At 47.7% G+C, this 27,762-nt stretch overlaps 1 protein-coding gene and 1 long non-coding RNA gene across 9 annotated transcripts in view; one reads left to right on the forward strand and one right to left on the reverse strand.

The window, feature by feature from the left end:
- The first annotated feature begins 23,695 nt into the window (after positions 1–23,695).
- LOC122227056 lies at positions 23,696–27,747 on the forward strand. Its single transcript, XR_006205875.1, has 3 exons — positions 23,696–24,247; positions 26,980–27,168; positions 27,644–27,747. It is a non-coding gene; the product is annotated as an uncharacterized LOC122227056 (long non-coding RNA).
- The window catches only part of TRIT1 (tRNA isopentenyltransferase 1), a 43,055-nt gene continuing 40,849 nt past the window's right edge, over positions 25,557–27,762 (reverse strand). For 7 of the 8 annotated variants that reach the window (XM_042951202.1, XM_042951197.1, XM_042951203.1 and 4 more), the window contains 2 exons: positions 26,443–26,639; positions 25,557–25,842 (listed from right to left, as the gene is read on the reverse strand). In XM_042951202.1, the coding sequence (XP_042807136.1) occupies positions 26,470–26,639 (170 nt within the window). In that variant the 3' untranslated portion in view covers positions 25,557–25,842; positions 26,443–26,469. Of the gene's footprint in view, positions 25,843–26,442; positions 26,640–27,762 lie in introns of those variants that run through there. The other variant, XR_006205874.1, reaches the window with a different exon arrangement.

Here is a 27,762-nt window from a genome sequence, read left to right on the forward strand (position 1 = left end):
TAAAACAAAAAGGAAAAAAAAATGTATTGAATTCTTGAATGCTCAGTAGAACCCTCAGGAATTAATTTTCCCTAATCCCAATCTCAGTTTCCCCAAGTGGCCTGGAGGACTGCTGAGGACCTGCCCCCCATGGGCTCCCTGGCTTTCCATACAGACTCCTGGACCCTGGTCCACCACTCCCACTCCAGCTCTGACAGCCGGATCTGCCTCATCTCAGGTGCCTCCCTCTTCTTCCTCAGTCCCAATGCTGCTGGCTGGAGCCACCGAGCCAGAGGGCCTGTTCTGCACCTGGTCCCTGCAGCGGGATGGGGGGAAGCAGGGTCGAGCCGAGGGGCCACCCAAGCTCTACTCTACCCAGAGGTCTGCGCTCACGGCTCAGCCTGTGCCCCTGTGGGATCTTGGAAGTGTGGTGGGACCTTGGAGTGCCTCCCCTCCAAACAGATGTGACTGCTGGCACTGGTGACAGAAGCCTCCTTCCCTACAGTAGATACCTGACTTCCGCCCAGTGGCTACTGCGGGCCACATCCTTTGCTATTTTCTCTCTTTCATCCTCATAACAGTCTGATTTGGAGATAAGGAAGCTGAGACCTAGAAAGGGCTTGGGGTTACAGCAGAGGTGGGGGACGGGGAAGCAAAGACAGCTGAAATAACCTTTCAGGGAACTCACCTGGGAGGCAGCACCTCTGGGTATGAGCAGAGGGACGCCGGGAGCTGGGTGGTCACAATACGGGGAGTATAAAGGCACAGGGTGATTGGGGCTGCACAGGAGGCCGGGATCTCTGAGGGCTTGTCTGAGGGTCTCGGACAGCTGTCCTAGATGGGGCAGGCACAGGTCTGGCATTGAGTCGGGGGCCGACACGGTACTGGAGGCCTGGAGGGTGGGTGGGGAGGAATCTAGGAGAGAGATGGTGAGGCCTGGTCTGGGGGTGACAGGGAGTGAGAGGCAAGAATCAGCAAGTCCTGGTGACTGATTGCACGAGGAAGTGGAGCAGGAGGGAGAAGATAATGATTACACGTATTGGGCACATTCTGGGTATGCAGCTCAGTAGCAAGTGTTTCATACTTGCTGTTACACTTAATCGTTACAACATCCTGATGATGTAGGTGCTATTATTATCCCCATTTAACAGCTGGGCACCGGGGCTGGGAGAGGTGGGCTCCTGGGCAGAGGTCACAAAGGCAGTTTTTCCCCTGGGTGCCAGGCTGCTGGTGTCCACCAGGGGGCAGAGACAAGCCAGGAATCCAGCCAACAGGCTCCCTGCTTTCCCGAACTTCCCTTTGCCTTTCTTTGTGGTCAGGGACCTTGGGGATCAAAGGACCCGACCCCTATTTCTCACTCGACAGTAGGATAAACGGAGGCCGTGGAAGGATAGGGACCGACCCCGGAGGCAGACGTGATCCGGGGCAGAAGTGGCAACAGAGCCCAAGACTCCAGCCTCCCAGCAGCTCTGAGCCCTGCCCTAGACTCAGGTGACCCTCAGCACCTGGGGGGTGCTGGGCATGGATTCTGGACTCCGACCCCAGCTGCGAACTCCACACGCGCGGTGGCTCCACACCGCCCACGCTGCCCTGCGCACAGAGAGGATGCAGCTGCCGCTTCCTGAGCAAGACCCATCACCGCTAAGTCATTCCTAAGGTCCCTGTAAAATGGGGAGAGCGCCTCCTTCCCAGGGCTGTTGGGAGGATTCATGCCAAGCACTCGGCACAGAGGAAGTTCTCCGGGAGTGGTGGCTCTATTACTGTTGTTGCTCTTTTATTATTAATAGCAAGTTGCCGGGCAACCGAGGGAAGCAGGTGTCTCTGAAGCCTGTTCTCCAGAAGAGGAAGTGAGGCTCAGAGAGTCCCACGGCCCGTGAGTGGTGAAGCTGGGGATCCTGGGCCTCCAGGCCTGGTGCCCACACTTGCCTCAGGAGGGCCTCTTCCTTTGGATTATTCTTTTACTTAGTCATCTGACTATTTGTGTAAGATGCACTCTGAGCCTGGTCCTGTAGTGGGCCCGGGGTGCCATGCCCTGGGCTCCCCGGGTCTGGGCACTGAGTGTGGGCGCTGGGGACAGAAAGCCAGGCTCAGAGTGCATCCAGAATCACACACTGGGGATCAGACCATGAGCTGGACAGCATTCAGGGCTATACCCACGACTCCCTCATCCGGGGACTACTCCCAGGCTAGAGGCTGTGCCTGGGAGGACAGCTCCTGCCGATGGTTGTTGAGAGCTGCTTCTAGGAAACCCCTCCTGAGTCCTTGCCCTGTTGTCTAAAGTTGGTTTGTGCCAGTGAAGAGAAGCCACCTCTGGAATGACCTCCTGTTGTCCAACCCAAGGAAGATCCAGGCCAGGGGGATAGGATTTAGCCCGGGAATCAGGGGCCCAGGGTCATGGTTTGGGGATTATCCTAAAAGGCACTGCCCCTGCGTATGACAGCACAGGTTGGGTCTACACCAGCTCATAGCGTTGCCAGGCAAGTGGGGCTGAAGTCCAGCTCCAGTTAGCACTGCTGGGGGCCCTGGAGGAGGGTGGTGTCCACCTACAGGAAACAGCCTCTTTTTCTGAAACATCATAGGGCACCATATGGGCCGGCAGTGGCCCTGATGACAGCAGTCACGAAAGGCTAGGGTTCGGGGGAGGTTTAAAGCTGGCCTGGGGCTGGGAGTTAGGCCTGGGGCTCCGGGGCCTGTCCCTCTTTGAACAAAAGAGCTAAAGTGAGGTGGTCTCTTGTCCAGAGCCACACCCCTCTGGTCTTGCTCACGAGAAGCGGGGAAGGAAGAAGACGGAGCTGGTCATAGGCTGGCCACCCCTTTGAGAGGCTGGCCCTCGACTCTGAGGGGCTTCTAGTGCTTTGTTCAAGAAGTGTCAACGGAGCTGGGGAGGAGGGCGCCCGGCTGGTTCCGTCTGTAGAGCATGGGACTCTCGATCTCAGGGTTGTGAGTCTGAGCCCTAAGTCGGGTGTAGAGTTTACCTAAGAAAAAAAAGAGGGGCACCTGGGTGGCACAGGGTGTTGATCATCCGACTCTTGGTTTTGGCTCAGGTCATGATCTTGCAGATTGTGGGCTCGAACCCCACATAGGGCGCTTCGCTGATAGCGCAGAGCCTTCTTGGGATTCTCTTTCTCCTTCTCTCCCTTTGCCCCTCCCCCAACTCATGCTCTGTCTCCCTCTCACTCTCTCTCAAAATAAATAATAAACATTAAAAAAAAAAAAAAAAGAAGTATCCAGGGAGAACCACACCACTACCCTCTGGGGTCTCCGTTTTCACTTTTCATTCTCCCAGACCTCTCCCAGGTCCAGATTTATCCCCCCAGATGCCCGCTGTCAATTATGCCCAAATTCCCTCTCAGGGCCATTGGTTCACCAGACACACATCTGCCGGTCCGCACCTGGCAAGCCATTGCTGAGACCGACCTCTGGCTGGCGGCGGGGGGAGGTGGGGGGTGGGGGGGGTGATTCCAGGCCCTAGTGCTGTGAAGTCACCTGCTCTGGACACCAAGGGGGAAGGCAGCAGGAAGGAGAAGTTCAGGCAGCCCAGCAGAGCCCCTGGGTGGATATCAGACTGGAACCTTCTGGGATGCCCACTTCCCAACGCCGGGGCAGCCAGGGTTGGGCACTGAGGCCTCTCCACAGCCACCTGAGGCCGTGTAAGGACCTGACCTGGCCTGGCCTGGCCTGGAGGTCAGATTCCTCGCTGAGGAGCTGCAGGCGCAAGGAGAGGCGGCCAGTCGCGGCGGGAGGACTCCTTTGTTCCAGGCATTTTCTCAACGGTGGGGCTGGGCTGCCTGCCAGGTGCCAGGGCGCGGCTCTGGCCTCCCGCCCCGCAGGCAGATTTGCCGCCAAGCCCTGTACCTGGCTCAGAGGCTCCTTCCCGCGCTTCCTCTGCCAGGCCCGGCAAGTGAGAGGCCTCGAGGCCCACCCAGCCTCGCTGCAGGAGAAGGGACTGGCCCAGGGCTCCTCGTGTGCTTGGAAGTTAGAACTACATTCTTCCAGGACAACAGGTTCAAAACATAAAGATACAAACTTTCGCTCAACAGAATAAGACAAAACTGCACGGCCGGACATGGGCCCTGTCTGGGTTTGAATCCCAGCCCCATCACTCACTAGCTCTGTGAACTAAGTTGCTGAACCTCTCTGTGCCTGTTTCTTCATCCGAAAACTAAGGACGATGGTTGTACCTACCTCATAGGAATGTTAGGATTTAACAAGTGATTACACGTTAGGCTCTCAGAATAGAGTCCGGGCCATTGTAAGCACTGTTCACGTATGTGCTGTGATCGCGGCAGTGACATCGATGAGCATAATGTTAGTCAAGGCTCTTGGCTGCACAGAACAGAAACCACTCAGGCAAGCTTAAGCAAGAAAAGAGTTGAATACGAGTCTTCAGAGGCATCACCTGGAACCAAACAGTAGGGGGCACCCAGGCCTCAACGGCAATGAGAACCAACGATCGTAAAAGTCATTGAGCAGCCAGAAGCTTCTCTGCCTCTCTTAGCCTCACCGTGGCCCACTTCTCTGAACACATGGCCAAACATGGCTAGGAGTCAGTCTCCAAGTCAGGTGATCAGCAGCAAGGGACTGGCATCTCTGATCCCATTGCTCTCTTTGGGTCATGTACCAAGAGTCCATCAGCTATGGCTGAGGGCAATGTCAGGGACCCAGTCCTATGGGCATTCCAGTGCCCAGAGACAGCAGCATGGGCCAGACAGAGCATCTGTCTACTCCAAAGGCGCTCTGGAGTGGGGGTGAGAGTCACAACACGTGTGCACCAGGCCTGCCGTTGCCTCAGAAAATCATCTACATCTCTGTACCTTTTCTCTCTTCTGTTCACCCAGCACTTCCTACAGGCCTGCATCACAGCACTGAGGATGTGTTATGATTATTTGTTTATGAATCTGTCTCCTTTTACTAGATTATGATTTTCATTCATTCTTTCGGTGTAATAGATATCTACCAAGCACCAGCCACATGTTAGGGACACAGAGACAAATCCAACAATGTTTGCTGTGCTCCCAGAGGCTCGTCTATGCCCCAGAGACCTGTAGTCCCATGAAACAGGTCAGCCTCATTGTCCAGTTCCTCCCAAGTTCAGGTTCTGGGGACTTTCTTTCCCACACTATTGATACTCAGTGTCAAGATCCTACCCTTCAGGGCGCCCGGCTGGCTCAGTGGGTAGACTTTGCAACTCTAGATCTTGCAGTTGTGAGTTTGAGGCTCACGTTGGACCTAGAGCTTACTAAAAAGAGAGAGAGAGAGAGATTCTGCTTTTTCATTGCACTGCCAAGGCATGCATTTTACACCTGATCCCTTTAGGACCACCTCTTCGGGCTTCTCAAACTCGCTTCTCTCCATCAAGCCCAATGCTTGGCTTTCACAACTATTCATGTGCGGGGCACCTGGGTGGCTCAGTCAGTGAAGCATACGGCTCTTGATTTCAGCTCAGGTCATGATCTCACAGTTCGTGAGTTTGAGTCCCTCACTGGGCTCTTCATTGAGAGCAAGGAGCCTGCCTGGGATCTTGTCTCCCTCTCTCTCTCTCTGCCCCTCCTCCACTCATTCTCTCTCTCTCAAAAATAAATAAATAAATATTTTTTAAAAATACATAAAAAAAACTACTCGTGTGGGTATCCACATTGAAGCCTACTTTGGAAGTTGAAAAATGAAACATAGTCTTTTCCTTTCTCCTTGCATTCGTGTTATGAGGACTAATCCTTTTTTTTTTTTTTTAATGTTTATTTATTTACTTTTGAAAGGGAGGGAAGCAGAGAGAGAGGGAGACAAAGAACCCCAAGCAGGCTCTGCACTGTCAGCGCAGAGCCCGATGTGGGGCTCGAACTCACGCACCATGAGATCATGACCTGAGCTGAAATCGAGTCAGCTGCTTAACTGACTGAGCCACCAGGCGCCCCTATAAGGACTAATACTTAAGGCGATGTGAATGCCTCTGCCTGACTAGGGGGAGGGTCACATACAAGGGAGTGTGGAAAAGAAAAACATAAATATTAGTATTTCAGGATGTTTCCTCCTACACACATCATGAAATGATTGTAAATATGTGATAGGGCCTCTTGTTCAGGTCACAGAGTTCCCAGAATCCCAGCATGAGGTGGGAGGAGACAGCAGGGAGGCCTGTGCACAGGAGGTGATACAGAGGTGAACCTTGAAGAGATGGGGAAGAAGTTCCAGGGAAACAGTGTTGTGGGGAGAGTGTACCACACAGCATCGATAGGACTGAGAACGTAGAATGGTGGAGGACTCGCTTTGTGCCAAGCACTGTTCTAATAAGTACTTTATTTATCTATTTTTAAACATTTTGTCTTTAACCAATCTCTACACCCAACATGGGGCTCGAACTCATGACCCCAAGATCAAGAGTCGCATGCTCTACTGACTGAACCAGTCAGGTGCTCTCTAGTAAGTACTTTAAGTACTTTAATTAATTTAATCAATGCGATCATCACAACAATCTTTGAGGGCCAAAGTTTTTTTGTTTTTTTTTTTTAATGTTTTTATTTAATGTTTTATTTTTGAGAGAGAAGGGAGGGGGAGGGGCGGAGAGAAGGGGACAGAGGATCCGGACTCTGTGCTGACAGTAGACAGCCTGATGCGGGGCTCCAACTCACGAACCATGAGATCATGACCTGAGCTGAAGTCGGACGCTTAACTGACTGAGTCCCCCAGGTGCCCCTTTGAGGGACAAAGTTTCAAAAAAGATAAAACTGAGGCACGGAACAGTTAAGTTACTGGCCCAAGAATCCATATTTGGCAACGGGTAGGGCTGGGATTCAAGGCTGAGAAGTATGGCTTCAGAAGGTCTATAACTCACATCGTTCTGTCTTGAGAAATTCACAGTTGCTTTGTCATGGCTCGTGGGAGATTTGGCTGAAAGCGTGGGCAGAAGAAAGACCACAGAAGACCTTGTATCCATCTCAGGAGCTGAGACTTTATCCTGAGAGTAACAGGGGAGTCTGTAGAAACTTTTAACCAGGAAGGGACAAAGAAGATGCAGTTAGAAGCATAATGGATTGGAAGGGGGCAGGACCAGAGGCAGAGAACCCACTGCCCCCAATCTGGGTCATGCACCAAGAGCAAATCAACTCAGAGGTCATTTTAACAGCCCCCTTGGCTGAGAGACAAAGTGATCTGAAGAGTGGCAATTAGAACAGTTGGGTCCCAGGAATGTTGGGTGCTTAGGATAGTGTATAAGACATCCACACGCTAACGACTGGAGTCTGTGAATGTCACCTTATTTGGACGATCTTGGGTTATCTGGGCGGGCCCTATGTAGATCACAAGGGTCCTTTTTAGAGGAGGGTAGATCAAGGTCACAGGAGGAAAGCAAGGTGAGAGGAAAGCGTTGACCGAAATGGTGCAGCTATGCACCGAGGAATGAGATCGGCCTCTGGAGGATGAGACGGGACAGATTTTCCCTTAGAACTTCCAGAAGGAACCAGCCCTGCTGACATCTTGATTTTAGCCTCACAAAACTCAGGGTGCCCGGGTGGTTCAGTCTACATTAAGCGTTTGACTCTTGGTTTCGGCTCAGGTCATGATCTCAGGGTTTTGAGTTTGAGCCCCACGTTGGGTTCTGCCCTGACGGCACAGAGCCTGCTTGGGATTTTCTCTTTCCCTCCCCCTCTTTCCCCCTCCCTCTAAAAATAAATAAATAAACTTTAAAGAAAAAAACTCATTTCAAACTTCCGACCTCCACAATTGTCAGATGGTAAATGTGTGTTGTTTTAAGCCACTAAATGTGTAGTTATTTATTATATCAGCAGTAGGAAATAAATACAGATGATAAAACCTGGTGACCAGGTGATTACTATGGGGTGTCCCAATCGGATGGGGAGGCCACGAAATGTGGGGCGCCCTGATCGGGTGGAGGCCAGGGCCTACATGCTTTAAGAATTCACCCAAGGCAAGGGGGCCTTGGGTAGCGCAGTCAGTTAAGCGTCTGACTTCAGCTCAGGTCATGATCTCAGGGCTCGTGAGTTCGAGCCCGGCATAGGGCTCTGTGCCGACAGCTCCGAGCCCACAGCTTGCTTCGGATTCTGTGTCTCCCTCTCTCTCTGCCCCTCCTCTGCTTGTGCTTTCTCTCTCTCTTGAAAATAAATAAACATTAAAAAAAAAAAAAAAAAAAAAAAAAGAATTCACCCAAGGCAGAACAAAAGAGATAAAAGTTTAGTGAATACACCAGAAGGAAGCAGCGGGCAGGACAGCAAAGGAGAGACGGTCTACAATGAGGTGGTGTTGAAAGGCCACAGTTATAGGGCCGAGTGAAGCACTATGGGATTTTCTCTTTTTCCAGTAATCTTAGGAACTGTGCCTGGTTATAACTGGTTAGTTAGGGCCTATGGCTATTTCTAGTCGGGTCACTTAATGAGACTCTTTGCATTCAGCCTGGTGGCTGTGGGCCCTTTTGCCTCGCTCTACAGTTTGAAAAGAAGGAAAGGGAAGGGTCACAGAAAGGGTGGAGGATGTTGGCCAGGATCTTGGCTTGGGGAATGGGGCTGGTGGCGAGACCGTTACAATCAGCACCGAGAACAAAGAGGAAAGGGCAGTTTGGGGAGTGGCGGAAGAAGGAAGAAGGCTAGTTCAGCCTCGCACGTGCTGAGTTTTAAAGTGCCCGTGGGACACCCTGGTGCGATGTGCAGGGGGAAGGCCCAGAGCCTCGGACAGAGCGGAGAGCCATCTGTGGGCACACGCTCTGGTCTGAGACGTGGGCTTATTTTCCCAGCTCATCGTCTGTGGGGGAGGAGGGAGGGGGGGATGAAAGTCCTTCCTGCTCCTGTCCTCGCATCCTCCTCACACCCCAATTTGGACTGGGTGGCAGACTTACTCCAGATGGGAGAAGCCAAATCGACTCTTCCAGGGAGTGCCTGACGTGCCCTGAGTTGCTTCTGGGTGAGTTCTGTTGGCTCCTGATGGGACCCCCTCCGTCCCACTGTCCATTTGAAGATGCAGTGTAGTGTCTCAGCCAGTTTCGCTCGAGGTACACCTGTGGACAGCACCAATGTGTTTCTGACAGTGACAGAAATATCTCAGTGGAGTTTCCCATGGGTCAAACTAAACATTCAAACCCTGAGCACAAAGTACACGGGGTAGAAATCACATATCCGTTAAAAAAAAAAAAAAAAAAAAAGCCTGTTCATCCTGCAGAACAGGCGTGAGCTAAGGCCTCTGAGCAGGTGAGATCATTCAGGGAGGGCTTGTGGCCTGAGAGAGGAGGGCCAGGGGCACCAACTTCCAGAGAATGGACTGGAGAAGGGCAGGGGGATCCCTGACGTACTTACCTTATATGCCCCCAGAGCGGCAACTCAGAGGATGCTTGATAAATGGGTTAGTGTGGATTTTATCCTCTACAGGCCATACAAAAGGAAAGAAAGAACGTGGGAAAATGTGTATACCAAAACAAACAACCAGATACATGTTTAGTATCTGAATAACTGAGTTAAGTGGAAAACCAGAGTCCAGTCAGAAGCATATATTGTAAACAATGTATGAAGTTATCTCAGGAAAATGTTGGATCTTCCCAGTGAATAAAATAAAAGCAAATTCAGTTACCTTAAGATAACGTTATAGGCCCAAAACACTAGAAAAAACAGAAGCAGGCAAAAAAAAAAAAAAAAAAAAGCCCTGAGCAGGTGAAGCAGTGAGACGCGAGGGCGCCCCAAGCCACAAATAGAGTAAAAGACGGGCAGGAGTTTTATCATCGCGCTCACCCTGGAACAGAGGGTCCTTGAGTTGCACATAAAAGAAATCCATGCAAGCAAAAATAAAACCCCTGCGTTATGAAGGCGACGGAGATCCCCAGGAACCCCAGCAGGCACCTTAGGCCTCGGGAGGATCAGCAAACCAGGAACCAAGCCAGGAACCGGCAAGTCGGCAGGAACATTCTTTCTCTTTCTCCGGCTGGGTTTCCCTCCTGCACCTGCACTTTTCTGCTTCTCGTGCACATCTTCCTGGTCATGCACCCAATCATACGACAAATATTTATTTTGTGGACGTGCCCAAACATTACATTTTCGTGTTCAAGGGTACCCAGCAAAGACTTGAGTTGCTGTTTGCGATCCTCGGGAGGAGTCTGATTGGCCCAGCCTTGGGTCCCCCCACTGGGCTCTTTCTTACCACGAAGGGTGTTGGAGTCTCTGATCTTTTTTTTTCCCACAAGAGGATCCTTCATCTCCATGTAGATTAGCGAATGTGATTAGATAAACTGGGGAAGGGATGCCCCTATGTAGAGAGACAGCTCGCATTAACCATTAACCTACCCCAAACTTCTGAGCTCCAGGCCTTGCTTCCAGCCAGAACATCCGTTTAAACTTTTTCCTGCTTCCTCATTCCACATCCTTATCACCTTACAGTCTATTCTCTGCATAGCAGCCGTACTTTTCTTTTAGCATGTAGATCCCACTATATTCTTACCGTGCTAAAAACAGGCACACACACACACACACACACACACAACACAAAGCCTAAAACACCACCACCACCACCACAACAAAACCCTCTTCAATTCCTTCCAGTTGCAATTAGAATAAAATCCCAATTCCTTGGGGCGCCCGGGTGGCTCAGTCGCTTGAGCATCAGACTTTGGCTCAGGTCATGATCTCAGGGCTTGTGAGTTCGAGCCCCGAGTCAGGCTCTGGGCTGACAGCTTGGAGCCTGGAGCCTGTCAGATTCTGGGTCTCCCTCTCTCTGCCCCTCCCCTGTTCACACTCTGCTTCTGTGTCTCTCAAAAATAAATAAACATTAAAAAATATATATTTTTTTTAAACTCCCAATTCCTTATTCTGGCCTACCAGGCCTTACCTGACCTAACCCCTGGCTAATTCTCTATCTTTTACACATGTCTCCCTCGTTCACTCTGCTATAGCTACATTGGCCTTCTTGCTAGTCTTCCAATATGCCAAATTCGCTCCCACCTCAGGACCTTTGCACTTGTTGTTCCCTCTGTCCCATATTTTTCCACAGCTAACTCCACAACATTCTAGACTCAGGTGATGTCATCTCTTCAGAGAGTCTTCCCCAATCGTCCCACCTAGAGTAGCAACGCCTACATCAACACACACATAACTAGTGACTCCCTACCTTCTTTTCCGTTTTTGCTTCGTAGGACTTCCCACTTGTTGAAACTCTCTTAGTTGTTTGCTTACTGGCACATTTTCTTCTCTCTGCAGTAGAACGTAAGCTCTGCGTGAGCAGGGATCTACTCTGTCTTGCTCTTTGATATTTTCCCAGCAGCAGAACTGGCCCTGGCACTCAAGAGATGCCCAAAAAAAAGTGAATCATTTGGTTTCAACGTTCTGCCTCAGAGGCCTGCGGCTCAGCATTTCAGAGCAAAGGCCTTGAAGCCGGACCACCTGGGTTCACCAGCTCCCTCACCTCCTACCTGCATAAACTTGCAGAAGTGGTTGAACTTACTTGTGCACCAGTGTCCCTGTGTGCAAATGGGGAGGATCACAGCACCCACGGTATTGAGGAGTAGCTGAGCTCACACGTGTAAAGGGCTTACAGAATGCTTGCCACAGAATAAGCACCCGACGCGTTTTCATTTTTTTTTTCTCATTATTAATCGTTAGTTTGAATTCTTAAAACTCATCTCTCATTGCTCCCCCCTCTGTATCTCCTCTTCTATTTTCATACCTTTCTCAATTTCCCCTGTGCTCTGGGAGATCATCTGAAGTCTGTTTTCTGTATTTAGTAAACCCACGGTGTTCATCCTGACATTCAGTTTTTAGTTCAAGAGACACACTTTTTTTTATGTCTATTTATTTATTTTGAGAGAGAGAGAGAGAGGGAGAGGGGAAAGAGAGAAAGCACATACTGCGGAGGGGCAGGGAGAGAGGGAGAGAGAGAATCCCGACTGGCTCCTTGCTGTCAGCACAGAGCTCAATGCGGGACTCGTTCCTATGACCTTGAGATCAGGACCTGGGCTAAAATCACAAGTCGGACGCTTAACCCACTGAGCCATCCAGGCGCCTGGAGCCACACTTTCAATCTCTCCCTCATCCTTCCTTATCTCAAATTACTCCATTTGCAGGTTGGCTGTTTCGAAGTTAATGATGTACTCTCTCTTTGAAGCTTACTGAAATATCCATCAGGTATGCCTACGTTTTCTTCTGTTCCTTGAGTAGGTCTTTTTCTAAGGTAGGTAGCTCCCCTAAATCTTCAGAGAAATGATAGATCACACTCTCTGCAACTGCAGAATATTTCTTAGTTGTCCTTATGGAGCATCCTGGTTTGCCCAGAGTGAGGGGTTTCCCACGACATGGGCTTTTGGTGGTAACACCACAAAAGTCCCAAACAAACTGGACGAGTGGGTCACCCTACCTCCAGCTGTGGAAAGCATCAAGAAGGCTGCTCTGTCGTATTGGTACAGACATTCCTTCAACTCGTTCTTTTTTATTTATTTTCATATCTTATCTTTTCAAGTAACCTCTAGACCCAACATGGGGCTCAAACTCACGACCTCGAGATCAAGTCTCACGCTCTACCAACTGAGCCAGTCAGGCACCCCACCTCCAAATCTTTCACAAAGGGAGGAAACCATTTTCTAGTACTTGCCACTGCTAATCCCTTCCAAGTAGCATTTAAGTCTGGGAAAGTCTGTCAGCAATAAAGGAAAAGAACCTCATTCAACCCTAAACTTCCTCCAGCAGCCACCCCGTCTCCTTCCTTCCGTTCATTACTTGAGGAGAACACCCTCACTACGGCCGCTCTCCTCTTACTCCTCAAACCACTTAGATATGGCTTCCATTTTCCAACCATCAGCTGAGCCCTCTCTTACCAACATTAACACGATGACATCCTCATCACTAAAATCCACCGAATGTTCTCATTCCTTATCAGACATGGCTTCTCTACACATTCTTCCCTACTGACTCCTCCCCTCTCAAAGCTCTTTCCATGGCCTCCATGATCCCAGCCTCCTGGTTTCTCCCTGCTCTCTCACTATGCCTCCGTTTCTGATACAAGCTCTCTTCCACGGTTGTCGATGTTCCGACAACTCTGTTCTAGACTTTTCTCTTCTCCCTACACACCCAGTGACTTCATCTTCCACAGCTTCAAATACCATCAATGCTGATGACTTAGAGATCTTTATCTCCAGCCCAGAATTCTCACTGGGCTCAACCTGAATATCCGGCTCCTTACTACTTTCCATTAGGCTTCTCCGCAGACACTTCAATCTCAACAAGTCCCAAAGTGAACTCATCCTCTGCCCGAGGCCCAGTCCTGCCCTGCCTCCGGTGCCCTCCATCTTGGCCAAAGGAACCACCATCAATCAACCGCTTGGGTGAGAAACCCGAGCGGGCCTTATTCCTGACCCCTAACCTCTCCCTCACCACCAATATTTAACCAAACATCAAGTCCCATAAATTCTACCTGCTATACTTTGCCATCTGTCTGCCTCTTGGCTGTCTCCAGCCAATTCATTCTCTGAATGGCCCCAGACTCACCTCTCCAGTAAACACATCTGATGTTGTTATCTCAGGGTTAAGGGTTTACAGGGCCCTCTATGACCTGGTTCCTACAGAACTCTCCAGCCTTTTTCCCCTAACACTCCCCTACCTGGCTCACTCCCATTACTTTTTCTGCTGTTTTCTTAGATGCCATTTCCCCAGAAAGCCTTCCTAGGCCTCTGACCGGGGTCAGGTACAATCATGTGTATTTCCTGAACATTGCTCTAATAGTATTTGTCACACCCATGGAAATGGCATGGAAGACTAGAACTCTCTGAAGACAGGAACTGTCTTGTTTGCTGATACATCTCTAGCACCTAGAATGGTGAACAGCAAGCAATTGTTGTCTGTTGAATAAATCAACAAACAGATGTTCCTGATTCTGAAGCTCTTATTTATTAGATGAGGCTCCCAATGACCCTTACTTGCCTTTCTGTTAGTTCAGCTCGTCCGCCTGAAGAAAGTATTGTGCACCTACTGTGAAAAAAAACACAACTACTTTGTTGGAGTGCTCCTTCAAAACAGCTAGAAGCGGCCTGATTCGAGAAAGGGCACGACCCCTAAGCCAGAGACCGGGGTTCCAGTCAGCTCTGCTACTATTGGTGCTCCTGTGGGTGACCCGCTTAACTCCCTGGGCCTTGATTTCCCCATCTACGAAATCAAATGGCTAATCTAGATCAGTGGTTTTCAAAAGTGTGTTCTACAGAGGAAAAGACTTGAGTCAGAGGGTCCAGAGGTCCCTGTGACCCGCCAAGACCCCAAGCCACTCTGCTTCGATCTATGTTAGGTATTAGGAGATTGGGTAAGGTTGCTACTTGGTTGGGGGGGTGGGGGGAGGATCCGTGGCCAAAGCAAGTTTGAAAACAATAGAACTAGATGATCCCTGAATTCCATGCACCCTTTACATGCTGACATTTAAAACAACAGAAAGCCAGGAGTGTTATTATCAAGAAGGTAGTTCATATGAAGATTCCGTGAAAGTTTGGGGAGGGTGGGCTGGCCTTTCCACCTGCTGTCAGGAGACCACTGGTTTTCATGCAGCTCTACCTCACTAGACACATCGAGTAGGACACAGAGGCATCTGCGAAGCCACCAATAACAGTTATACAAAGGTCTTTATCCCTCAATCCCCAAACATGAACCAGGAAGCTCAGGCAGAAGGCATAGGGCCTAAATGATTTCCTTTAAATCTCGCTTCAGATGGCTCATCACCCCACGTCTGGTGACTCAGGGGCTGGTCCAGCCGCACACCCGAGAATGCACTGTCCCCGGGCCTTGCAGAGACTGGGCCTTCCTTTTGTGTGGCAAGTACTCAGCCATCAGCATGTGCCACTGAGGGCTATACTAGATTCAGGGTGTCCCCTAATATGCCACTTGTTGGCTCTGGGTCGCAGTAATGGACACCTGTTGTTGGGTCCACTCGGCATCAATCTCCCACCCCCCCCTTCTTAAAAATTGTCTTTCCTGCAGCCCCATTCTTTCTAGTCACATAGTTTTTTCTGCTTTTGTCTTTTTTTTTTAAGAATTTATTTCATTTTTTTAAGTTTGTTTATGTATTTTGAGAGAGAGAGGATCCAGGCAAGGCTCCTCACTGCCAGCACAGAGCCCGATGCAGGGCTCGAACTCATGAAACTGTGAGATCATGACCTGAGCCGAAACCAAGAGTCAGATGCTTACCTGAGCCCCCCTGGCGCCCCGAGATTTTAAGTGACCTCTACACCCAACATGGGGCTCAAAGTTACAACCCTGAGATCAAGAGTCACACGCTCTGCCGACTGAACCAGCCAGGTGCCACACTAGTCATAGCGTTCTACAGGGAGTTGCCATGTTCTTAGGTGACCGGCTCTCCTGCTGAAATCTGGGGGAACAGCAGAATTCAGTTCTGTTGGGAGTCCTCCCTTGGGATTTTTTTTTTAATGTTTATTTCTTTATTTTATTTTATCTTTTTTTAATGTTTATTTTTGACAGAGAGAGAGAGACAGACAGACAGAGCATGAGCGGGGGAGGGACAGAGAGAGGGAGACACAGAATCCGAACCAGGCTCCAGGCTCCGAGCTGTCAGCGCAGAGCCTGACGCAGGGCTCGAACTCATGGACAGCGAGATCATGACCTGAGCCGAAGTCGGACGCTCAACCGACTAAGCCACCCAGGCGCCCCTAATGTTTATTTCTTTTGGGGGGGGGGCGGGGCAGAGAGAGAGGGAGACACAGAATCTGAAGCAGGCTGTGAGATCATGACCTGAGTGAAGTCGGACCGAGCCACCCAGGTGCCCTCTCCCTTGGAATTTTAAGCTTGAGAGTCAGCTCTGCTTCTTTGCTGGGGGAAAAGCTTGAAGATGCGACATGTGGCAGCTTCCAGTGACCATCTGAAGAAAACTTGTTTGCATGGAGAAAAAAAATGAAGTCAACACGCAGAGAAGAGAAAGGGGTAGAGTCAGGGCTGACGGTGTGGGGTCCCTGACGGCAGCGGCTCCTGATGCCCGGCTGTATCTGAGGTGCACTTCAAAGGGGGCTCCTTGTTCGACTTGTCCTTCCATAATCTTCCTTTATATCTAAATTAATTCAAATTGGCTCTTAGTCCCTTATGACTGAACTGACCCCAATTCTACATTAAGTCACTTAAATAGCATGAGTCTGTTACCTCCTTGCAGAACCTACTTCAAAGATTTTTAGCAAGGACTAAGGAGGTACACAACTTTGTTAAAACCCGGGGCGCCTGGGTGGCTCAGTTGGCTGAGCGTCTGACTTCGGCTCAGGCCATGATCTCACTGCTCGCGAGTTTGAGCCCCACGTGGGGCTCTGTGCTGACAGCTTGGAACCTGGAACCTGCTTCAGATTCTGTCTTCGTCTCTCTGCTCCTCTCCTGCTCGTGCTCTGTCTCTGTCTCTCTCTCTCTCTCAAATATTTAAAAAAAAAAAAAAACATACATAACACCATACTGAACTATAAATCTGTAAGAAGTGACTAGGACATATCTGATGATAATAGCAAGTGCTGCCCAGGTGGAGTTTCGACTTAGCATAAGATCACACTTGCTGCTAGGAAAAAAGTGCCTGACTAGAAGGCAATAACTCAGTAGTGGATACTCACTGCTTGTCTCTCTAGTTGTGCTCCCCTCCCACCCCACACACCCTGCTTCTTGGAATCACTCCACCACCACTCCATCCATTTGGTTTCCATGGGAACTGCCCTATTCTTTTCAAAACTGCATCCCTAGCCTAGTTGATGGACCTCAGGATAAGCACCAGACCCAATCTAGGCTAATGAATCCCTTTCCTGGGACTCTTTTTTTTTTTTTTTTTTTTTTAAAGACATTTATTTGGGGTGATTGAGTGTCTTAGTTCGCTAGGCATCTGACTCTTGATTTTGGCTCAGGTCATGATCTCACGGTTCATGGGTTCGAGCCCTGCGTTGGGCTCTATGCTGACAGCAGGGAGCCTGCTTAGGATTCTCTCTTTCTCTCTGACCCTCCCCCTCTTGGGCTCTCCCTGTCAAAGTAAATATCTTTAAAAATGGGTATTTATTGATTTAAGTAATCTCCACATCCAACATGGGGCTCAAACGCACAACCCCAAGATCAAGAGTTGCACGCTCAGTTCCGACTGAGGCACCCTTCTTTTTTTTAATTGTGGTAACATAAAATCTATGATCTTAAACCATCTTCTTCTTCTTCTTTTTTTTTTTTAATGTTTACTTATTCTTGAAAGAGAGAGTGTGAGCAGGGAAGGGACAGAAAGAGACAGAGAATCCGAAGCAGGCTCTGTGTTGTCAGCGCAGAGCCTGATGAGGGGCTCAAACTCACAAACTGTGAGATCATGACCTAAGCTGAAGCCGGACACTTAACTGACTGAACCACCCAGGCGCCCTTGATCGTAAGCCATTTTCCAACATTCAGTTCAGCAGTACTGAGCATGTCACACTCTTGCACAACCAATTTCTAGAACTTTCCCATCTTACAAACTTGCAACCCTGTACCCATTAAACAACTCCACATTTCCTCCTCTCTCCAGGCCCTGAAAACCACCATTCTCCTCTCTACTTCTGTGAATTTAACTACTTTAGATACCTCAGATAAGTGGAATCATATACTGTTTGTTCCTTTTTTGGGGCACCTGGGTGGCTCAGCTGGTTGATCGACTCTTGATTTCGGCTCAGGTCCTGATCTCACAGTTTGTGAGATCGAGTCCCGAGTTGGGCTCTGTGCTGACAGGGAGGAGCCTGCTTAGGATTCTCTCTCTCTCTCTCTCTCTGCCCCACCGCCCCCTCAATAAATAAATGAATGAATAAATTAGGAGCCATCCTAATGGGTGTAAGATGTCCTGGCACTTTTGAACTTAGAGAAAGAGTGGGCACAATCTCTGATGTAAAAGCCCTAAGCGGTAAAGCTCAGGTGCTCCTGGCAACCTTGATTTCTCTCCCGCCATGTAGAGAAGGCCTGTGTGCAGGGAGACAGGAGTCTCCACAGCATCAGATTAGGTAGCACTGGTAACGCCTGGGGCTTTTCTGTCTTCGAATCTGAGAAGACACCTAAGTAAATTTATCACCGAGTCACCTTTTTTGCTTCAGTTAGAGTCTGGCTGATTTCATTTGTGACCGTGAGTCTTAACTAAAATAAGCAGCTTAGCAGAAGAGTTGCTTCTGCAGGAATCCTGTCTGCTTTTTCTTTTCTTGATTCCTTCTTAGAACTAGTTGGGATATAAATAATTTGTGCGTTTAAAAAGCCCTAGGGATGCCTGGCTGGCTCAGTCAGGGGAGCATGTGACTCTTGATCTCGGGGTTGTGAGTTCAAGCCCCACGTTGGGTGTAGAGATTATTTAAAAAATAATAATAAAATCTTAAAATAAATAGCCCTAAAGGAATGCCCTTAGAGAAGGAGCGCAGTGGTTAGAGCACGGGTTTGGAGTCAGCCCAAACTGGTTTCAAATCCTGGCCTAACAAATGTTGCCAGCAGCAGGCCCTCTTGGAAGTGCCAGGGATAAGGCAGTGAACAATGGACAAAACACCTGCCTTCACAGAGCTTTCTTTCTAGAACTCAGCAGATAACCGTGTGTCCACTATGTGCCAGCCACCAGTGAGCACAATTAATATATACACCTGTTTATAAAATGGAGATAATTGCCTTGTCCATCTTTAATTGTATTAAAAAAAATGTTTTCTTGATGTTTATTTATTTATTTATTGAGAGAGAGAGAGAGAGTGTGTGTGTGTGTGTGTGAGAGAGGGCACATGCGGGGGAAGGGCAGAGGGAGAGAGAGAGACAGAGAATCCCAAGCAGGCTCTGCACTGTCAGCACAGTGCCTGACGTGGGACTCGATCCCACGAATCGTGAGATCATGACCTGAGCCAAAGTCAAGCGTCAGGAGCTCAGCTGACTGAGCCACCCAGGTGCCCTGCTTGTCCATTTGTTTTAAGGAACCACGATAAGGTATGCGTGTGCTTAACACACAATGCCTGACACACAGCAAGAACTCAGTGAAAAGCAGCCATGTTTATGATCGGACACGAAGTCGTGCCTTGCAGGAACTAGCCTCAATATCCACCGGGAACCCAATGTATGTCCCACATCTGTCTCAAAATAGGACTGACATCTTGCCAGAATTGACTCTCCAATCGGAGCCAGAGATGGAATGTGCTGTGGCAGAGTAAGGTGGTGAAAGAATGTGGTGGGTATTGAGGCACCTGGGTGGCCCCCGGTGAAGCATCCGACTCTTGATTTAGGCCCAGGCCTTCATCTCACGGTTCATGGGTTCCAGCCCCACATCAGCTCCACACTATTAGCGTGGAGCCTGCTTGGGATTCTCTCTCTCCCCTCTCCCCCTCCCCCTGCCCCACTCGTTTTCTTTCTCTCTCTCAAAAATAAATAAACTTAAAAAATAAAAATAAATTTTAAAAAGACTATGGTGGGTAAGAATACAGACTTTGGAGCCACCCACCTAGTTTCAAACCCCAGCTGGCCCTCAGGAAAATCACTTAACTCTTTCGTTCAGTTTCTTCAATTGCAAAATAGGGCTAATAACAACAGTGACCCTATTCCGTCACAGAGCTGCTGTGAGGGCTAAATGAGTTCTTTGTAAAGTACTTAAAGCCTGTCTGGCCCTTGGGGTCATGAGTTTGAGGCCTACATTGGCCAGAGATGAAAGAAAGAAAGAAAGAAAGAAAGAAAGAAAGAAAGAAAGAAGAGAGAGAGAAAGAAGAAAGAAAGAAAGAAAGAAAGAAAGAAAGAAGAGAGAGAGAAAGAAAGAAAGAAGAGAGAGAGAGAAAGAAAGAAAGAGAGAGAAAGAAAGAAGAGAGAGAGAGAAAGAAGAAAGAAAGAAAGAAAGAAAGAAGAATGAGAGAGGAAGAAGAAAGAAAGAAAGAAAGAAAGAAGAGAGAGAAGAAAGAAAGAAAGAAAGAAAGAAAGAAAGAAAGAAAGACAAACCTGCTATGAAAACCCAGAAGAAGGAGAAACTAAGCCTCCTGAGAGTTGCCAACGAAGCTTTGTCTAAGGAGAGGATATCCTATTTGGGTCTTCAAAGATGTATAGGAGCTCATTTTCCCAAGATCACAGAGACAATATGTCAGATAGGAAAGTGTTCAGCTGCAAGTAAAAAGCAGCAGAAAAGAGCATTTCAAATGAAGAACACAGTTCAAGTAAATGAGCTAACCCATGAAGAAATCATATGCGTTAAAAAACAATAGGGGCACCTGGCTGGCTCAGTCCACACAGCGTTTGACTCTTGATCTCGAGGTCGTGAGATTGAGCCCCACATTGGCTGTAGAGTTTACTTAAAACAATTTTTTTTTTTATTAAAAAAACAGGCAAACAACAACAACTAATCGCTGGTTGGGTGACAGATAATGCCTGAGGCACTGTTTTTGGCCATTAGCATTATCGGCCACTAAATTAATCAGTTTTGAGTCAGAGCTTGACCTGACAACTTCCGGGAACCAACACTTGAGTAGCATTAACAATTTTTCCACAGTGAAGCAAATAAATCCAATTTATACCTACCATTTACTGGACACTGTATTGCCCAGCAAATGGCAACAACTATGCTGTTTTCAAAAGGACTTCATTTAAACCTCACGATGTCTTCTGGAATGGAGCTAATAACTCCATTTTATATATGAGGAAGCCCAGGCTGCTTGAGCCATTTTCCAAAGGTCACAGAGACAATATATTAGATAGCAAAGAGCTCAGCTGCAGGTACAAATAGCAGTTTCTTTTTTTCCACGTAAAAAGAAGTCTAGAAGTAGCGACAGCCCGTAGTTGGCTTATTTCACAATGTCACCCAAACCCTATCATTCCTCCCCACCATCTTGAGTGTTGGCCATTGGCCCTCCGCGGCTCAGCCTCTTTCCTTACGCTTTTTTCAACCTGTCTTTAAAAATCTCACCAGCCAAGATTTTTGTCAAGCTTTACTTTTTTTTGAAATAGTTCAGCAGTCAGCTCATACAGCTCATTGACCTCACAGATGGGTAAATAGAGAGATTTGCCCCCAGCAAGATATCAGAGCTAATTAGTTACACCAGCCTGGAGTCCGGTGCTCTTTCCACGATAACAAGTATGTGTTTAGTGGAGACTGCAACTTGCCCACCCAAATCTGCTCTCCCATTTTTTTCTTGGCACACGGCTTGACTACATGTCTCAGCGGCCGTTGCAGGTAGTGTAGACGGCCATATGACTAAGCTCTTGCCAGCGAAAAGTGTGAAGCCTGCGTGCCACTGCAGGGTGTAGGCCTTAGGGTTTCGGGTGTCTCCTCTACGCTCTTTTTCCCCTTCTCACTGCCTGCAACCAGTGATGACCCAGTTTCAATCACGCAGGTGATGACAATGGCCCCCCTGAGGATGGAAAAGCAACACGATATAAGGAACCCGTGTCCTTGAATGACTGCTGGGAGCACGGCTGCCCCACTGACCCGGATGGTGCACTTCAGAAATGTTACGTGAGAGTTGTTCATGTGAAAAAGAAACAAACTTCTCTGTTCTTTAAGCCGCCGCATTGTTGAGTCTCTTTGTTAGAGCAGCTTAGCCTTTTATTCTAACCAGTACAATCATGCAGCTTCCTTTGTACGTATTCACGGTAGTTTTACAAGTGACCAGTTAGCCATCTTTTTAGAACAGAGCCCTAACCGCCCAAGCAGGTGATAATCAAATGATGAAAATTCTTTCCTGTGGCTACCAACTCAAGTTTTCTTCATCCTGGTTAAAGGCTATTTAATGATTAAAGCAGATCATTTATGTAGAGAACCACTTAGCTTTTATCCTTTCATGCGCTTAAGTCAACCAATATTTGACGTTTTAGATGTTGGGAATATATAGACAGGTTACTACATTCATAAAAGCTTGCCTTCTAGTGTTTTTTGTTTTGTTTCTAATGTTGTGCTGTGTTTTAAGCGGAAAAATCCTCTTTGTGGGAACTGAGGCTAAGAATACAAAGAGTTACTGAGGGTTACAAAGGATCAAACCGTGTAGACGGAACTGTTTCCTTGCTTAGTCTTGAAAACCAAGCAAAATATTTTAAATCTTTTTTAATGTTTATTTTTGAGAGAGAGACAGAGTGTGAGTGAGGGAGGGGCAGAGAGAGAGGGAGACACAGAATCCGAAGCAGGCCCTGGGCTCTGAGCTGTCAGCACAGGGCCCGACGTGGGGCTTGAACTCACGAACCACAAGATCATGACCTGAGCCGAAGTCAGACGCTTAACGGACGGAGCCACCCAGGTGCCCCATCAAGCAAAATATTGTAAAGACTAAGAATCCAGCTCCCTTTTCAGAGTATTTCCTACCGCTTCAAAGCAGCATTGCCTAAACTACAAGAAATGTGAATCCTTGCCAAGATTTTTACTTTATGCGTCAATTTTATCTCAATAAAACCAGGGAAAAACTTTTTACCAACAGAGGTAGATGGACCTAATAGCTTGCTGAGTGTTGGAATTAATTATCAAAGCCATTTAGATAGCACTGCTGTGGACTGGGGACTCTTGAGCACCTGAACTAAATGGCTCTGCTTGTCTGGGGATCAGCTGAGGCCAGATGGTACAAAATGGCATTCCTCATCCTCCCTCCGGGCTGAACAAATAGCCCAGGGCTAGTCTCCGTGGTTCCTTCCAGCTCTCAAATGAGATCTGGAATGAGACTTGGTAGTAGTGAGAGAGGAGAGGGAAGCTGAAGTTTGTCCTGCTGTGACAATGGAACATCCATGTTTGGGGCCTCAGTTTCCCCATGTGCACAAGAAGGTGCCAAGGATCCTTTCATCTCTACACTTAGGACAATCACTAGGAGGAACTACTTTCCTTCCCTACACTCAACAGCAAAGTCATTCAGAAGGTAGCAGGCGGAGAAGGGGAAATCTACCCGAGTGCAGTGCCTCAGACCAGGGCACCAGGCTGATTTCCCGGGAGTGTTCCTCTTCCCTGAGCTCTCTCCTGATGGGGAAGGAGTTCCGTCCGGCTGAATTTATAGTTTCTAAGAATAGGGACAGTGGGCACAACCTCAGCGCCTTAAACGTCGTAGGTACTTCATAAATATTAGGCACTTGGATGTTTTCTTTCAAGAAATTCCTTATTTCCGATTGCCATAGAGATAGCAATGAGTTCCTCCAGGTACTTCATTCAGATGAAAGGATTAAAGGCTTTTTGAGGTAGGATTATGAAAACTAGTTTTTCCTGCTTCTCCACTGAAACTTTTAAAGCTTTAAAATATATTTAGCAACTTGAGTGAAGTGCATTTCAGTGACTAAGGCTCCTCCTAAAAACAGCTAGCTTAACAGTGCTGTGAAGGCCTCACCTGGATTCCAGCTCCGGGGCTGGCTGGCTGTGCTCCTGTGCTGGGCCCCTTCCCCCACGGGTAATGGGGAGAGAAATAGCATCCCCCACCCCACCCCACCGCAGGGCTGTGTGAGAAGAGAAAGTATATAAAGCTTGGTCTTGCTTGACCCACAGTCAAGTATTCATCACCACTTCCAGTGGGGACATGTGGCTTCCTGCCTTGTTAGCTCCTGAAGTAGCTAATAAAAAACTGATTGGGAAAATTATACTATGTTCATTTAGTGTAAAGAACAACATGGGGTGGGGCGCCGGGGTGGCTCAGGTCATGATCTTGCAGTCTGAGTTTGAGCCCCGCGTCGGGCTCTGTGCTGACAGCCTGGAGCCTCTTCGGATTCTGTGTCTCCTTCTCTCTCTGCCCCTCCCCCGCTTGCGCTCTGTCTCTCCCAAAACCATTTTTAAAAATTCAAAAAAAAAAAAAAAAAAAAAAAGGAACATGGGGTGGATACAAAGATAATTTCTTGGACTATAAAAAACCATTGAAATTCAAAGCAGTTAAAAATGGGTAAAGCTCAATAAAACTCAAGGGGCCCAAGGATATCCCACAGAGTGGGCAAGGAGGGAGAAGAGAAGCTGCCCAAGTCACGTGGAGAACCCCCACTTTTCCAGGTCGCGCGCTACCATATCTGCAGGCCTGGGCTGACTCCTGCCCTAGTGTCCTGCTGTGCCACACCACGTGCCTCAGCACATGCCTTCCCCCAACACAGGCACACACTCCCCCGCACCAAGGCAGGGGCCGGCGGGGAGGTCCTCAGATTAGATTACTTGCTCTTACAGCAAGTGTCCTTTGTGTACACCCGCTGTAATTCTGTGATTATTTCATCAGTGTGGACCTGGATCACCCCTGTACCTCCTGAGTCTAGCAAAGCACCAAGCTTTGGGACATAGTAAGTCCCAGGGAACCTGCTGGCTGAAGGAATGGGCTGGCCATACCTCAAGAATTCCTCAGAGGCTGGTCTGGGCCTAAACACTGGCATCTGAATGAAGTTCAGTATACAAGGTAGGTGAACCCTGCTGGGGGTTAACTGGGGAACTCTCGGGTAGGTGGTTACGGCCCCAAACAAGAGACCTGCCAGCAGCAGCAGGAGAAATCCATGCACACCCGGATATTGCCAACAGGTAAGGTGACACATGAAGACAGTATGTGCTAAATGCTATCTTTTTGGGTAAGGGGAGGAAGAAAAGAATATATATTTGTATCTATTCATTTTTGCATTAAAAAAACTCGAGAGCTATAAGAAACTAATAAAGTAATTATGGATTGGGGGAGAAGGGGATAGAGACGGGAGTGAGATTTCTCAATGAATGTTTTTTTATACCATTTTAATTTTGGAACAAAATTTAGTGAAAAAGTTAAAACTTGTAAAAATTGTTAGAAGGGGGGGAAAAGGTAGGTGAGGCTATGGAGTTCAGCACTGTTTAAAAAAGTCAATCAAGTTCAATAGTTCTTTACCTTCTCCTCCTGTGGAGGAGAGTTAGCACATGGCTAACCAAGACTTGCTTTTTTTTTTTTTTAAGTTTATTTATGTTGGGGGGGGGCGGTGGGGGAGAGAGGGAAGGGCAGAGAGAGGGAGAGAGAGAATCCCAAGCAGGCTCCACACTGTCAGTGCAGAGCCAGACACGGGGCTCAAAACTCACGAACTATGAGATCATGACCTGAGCTGAGATCGAGAGTTGGACACTTAACCGACTGAGCCACACAGCCACCCCAAGAACTGCTTTTAAGGTCCAGCAGAAATGCTCCTTCTTTCACCACCCCTTCCCCTCCTAAGTGCAATTCTACACACCTCTTATGGCCTTTAGATATTCTCTTCCCTAGACTGGTTGTTTGTACAGTATGAACAAAGCTCCCTGAAAGCAAGAATGACGTCTCATTTTATCTCTGTATTCCCTCTAGCCTCACATATGGCAGATTCTTAACAAATAAAATATTACTTGAGTGGAGTTACTGCTTAATGGATACGCCTTGTTTGGGGTGATGAAAAAGTTTTAGAAACAGAGGTGACTGTTTTATAGCATTGTGAACATAATCAATGTTGCTGAACTGTAAACACAAACATACTTAATTTTATACTAAATACATACATATACTCAACGTTGCTGGAAATCACAAATCTTCAATAAAAGACCCTCTCCAGAGGTCTTCCAGGAATATACTAAGTGCTCAATAAACATTTGCTAAATAATGAATAGACAGCACGAACATATGAAGGATGTCAAGACTGAGAAAAGGCTATCATGTTGATAACACAGCCTACTGTGTATAAACTAGACATGGAATATACATTTTTTAAGCACTAAAGAGACTCTTGGGAACTTTTTCTTTATTTAACTTTCAAAAAATATATAGACTCCTAAGCCAATAGAAAGACAGTAGTGACAGTAATTATCACCAGGAAGAGTGCAACAAATGTTGAAGTCTTTAGTTTTCAAGCACCACATCACGACCACCTCCTTCTCTCCTTCTCTGTGGAATTCCAAGAACTGGTCGAGTTCACTTAATCTTCTCACTGGGGCTGGTCCTTTCCTGCCATTCACTCAAATCCAGAACTCCTGATCTGTGGCTCACAAGACTTCCTTCATCTATAAAAGTATCTGGAAAGGAGATATTTTTAGCCAGAGTCAGGGACATAAAAACTTCTTTCTAAAGGGATATAGGGAATTCAGTGTTCATTACCAGAAAGATCCTCAAGTATAAAAAAGTACAATCTGCACCTCTTTTAAAAATAGAACCTTTAAGGTTAAAAGGGGAAAAAAAATCCCTTCCCAAAATCATCATTACCAGACACACCAGCCAAACAAGAAGCTAACAAGACCTGCTGTTTCCATGACAGAGAACGTGAGACTTTAAAACTACACCACAGGGGCGCCTGGGTGGCTCAGTAGGTTGAGCGAACGACTTCGGCTCAGGTCACGATCTCGCCCTGAGTCGAGCCCCGAGTCGGGCTCTGGGCTGACAGCTCAGAGCCTGGAGCCTGTTTCAGATTCTGTGTCTCCCTCTCTCTGACCCTCCCCCGTTCATACTCTGTTTCTCTCTGTCTCAAAAATAAATAAACGTTAAAAAAAAAAAAATTAAAAAAACAAAAACAAAAACTACACCACAGAAGAAAAAAAATGGTGGGGGCTTTCTGCATAGCACTCCTCAGCCCAGACGGGGACACAGACATAACCCTCCCTCCTGAACTGGATCCCTACCTGTGCAAAGGCTCCGGGACATGTCTCTTAAACACTGGATTTCAGCTCTTTCTCATTCTGCTCTGGGGATCCTTTCTCTTTAAGCTCTTTGTCACAGTCTGGAGAAATACTCTGATTTTCTATTGCAGTGACAGCATCTGAGTCCAATCTTCTTCTTTTCTTCAGCTGGTGCAAGTGGGATTTGGATTTTATATGTGCTGAGACAAAACAATAACAACAACAAAAAAACAATTCATTAGAACTTTCTAAATTTTTTTTTAAGGTTTATTTATTTTTGGGAGACAGAGCAGGCATGGGGGAGGGGCAGAGAGCGAGGGAGACAACAGAATCTGAAGCAGGCTCCAGGCTCTGAGCTGTCAGTACAGAGCCCAATACGGAGCTCGAACTTGCGAACCCCAAGATCATGACCTCGTGACCGGAGCCAAAGTTGGATGCTTAACCAACTGAGCCACCCAGGTGCCCCTCCTTAGAACTTTCTAGAATCAATCCTAGAAGCATAAGAATTAACTATACAATCCTTTTCTTTAACAATAACAGGATCAACACATGTGCTGGTATAGCTGCTTAGCATTTTTAAGGGAAGCATCAAGCATACCCTGCTGGGTCCTTTATTTACATCACTAATCCTCACAGCAATCTTGCAGGACGGTATTATTCAGCTCATTTGATACAGGACGAAACTGAAGTTCACAGAGGACTTAAATTTTGTCCAAGGACACATAGCAGGTAAGTTCTTCGGCTCATCTATAGCTCAAAAAGAGCCCCAATTTTCCAGATTCGGGGCTGTAGATGCACTTTTCCAGCATGGGGCTTCCTGTTACAGATACATTACCTTTCCACTCACTCAGCTAAAAATGCCAAATCCAGGTCCTTGTCTGCATCAGCCCCCGAGCACCCAGAGCTGTCCTTTCCACTTCTTCCCTGCTCACACACGTTGCCCTCCTGGTCTGACATCCCCATGCCTGGGTCAGATAAGCCATTCGAATGACTAACTCACAAGCCTCACATTCTCCAAGCACACAATGCTCCAGAGAGATAACGGGAAGCATTCTTCTCTGACGATCCCTTTGGAGAGTCCACAGAAGCAGTAAAGCTGAAAGGCCACTGCTTCCTGGTATCAATCTCTGACCTCTCACCCCAAAGACTGTTCCCACCCTCTAACTAACTCATACAACCTTCTTTTTATTTTTTCTTTTTCAAGGAAATCTTATTTGGAAGCATTTGAAAAGAAGATGACTAGATTAAATGCTCTTTGATATATATTAAAAACATCATTTTAAAGGTTTTGGAGCAAAAAAAAAAAAAGTAAAGAAGAGGTTA

Source organism: Panthera leo, chromosome C1 (genome assembly GCF_018350215.1).
Source record: "Panthera leo isolate Ple1 chromosome C1, P.leo_Ple1_pat1.1, whole genome shotgun sequence".
In the NCBI taxonomy this organism is placed as follows: domain Eukaryota; kingdom Metazoa; phylum Chordata; class Mammalia; order Carnivora; family Felidae; genus Panthera; species Panthera leo.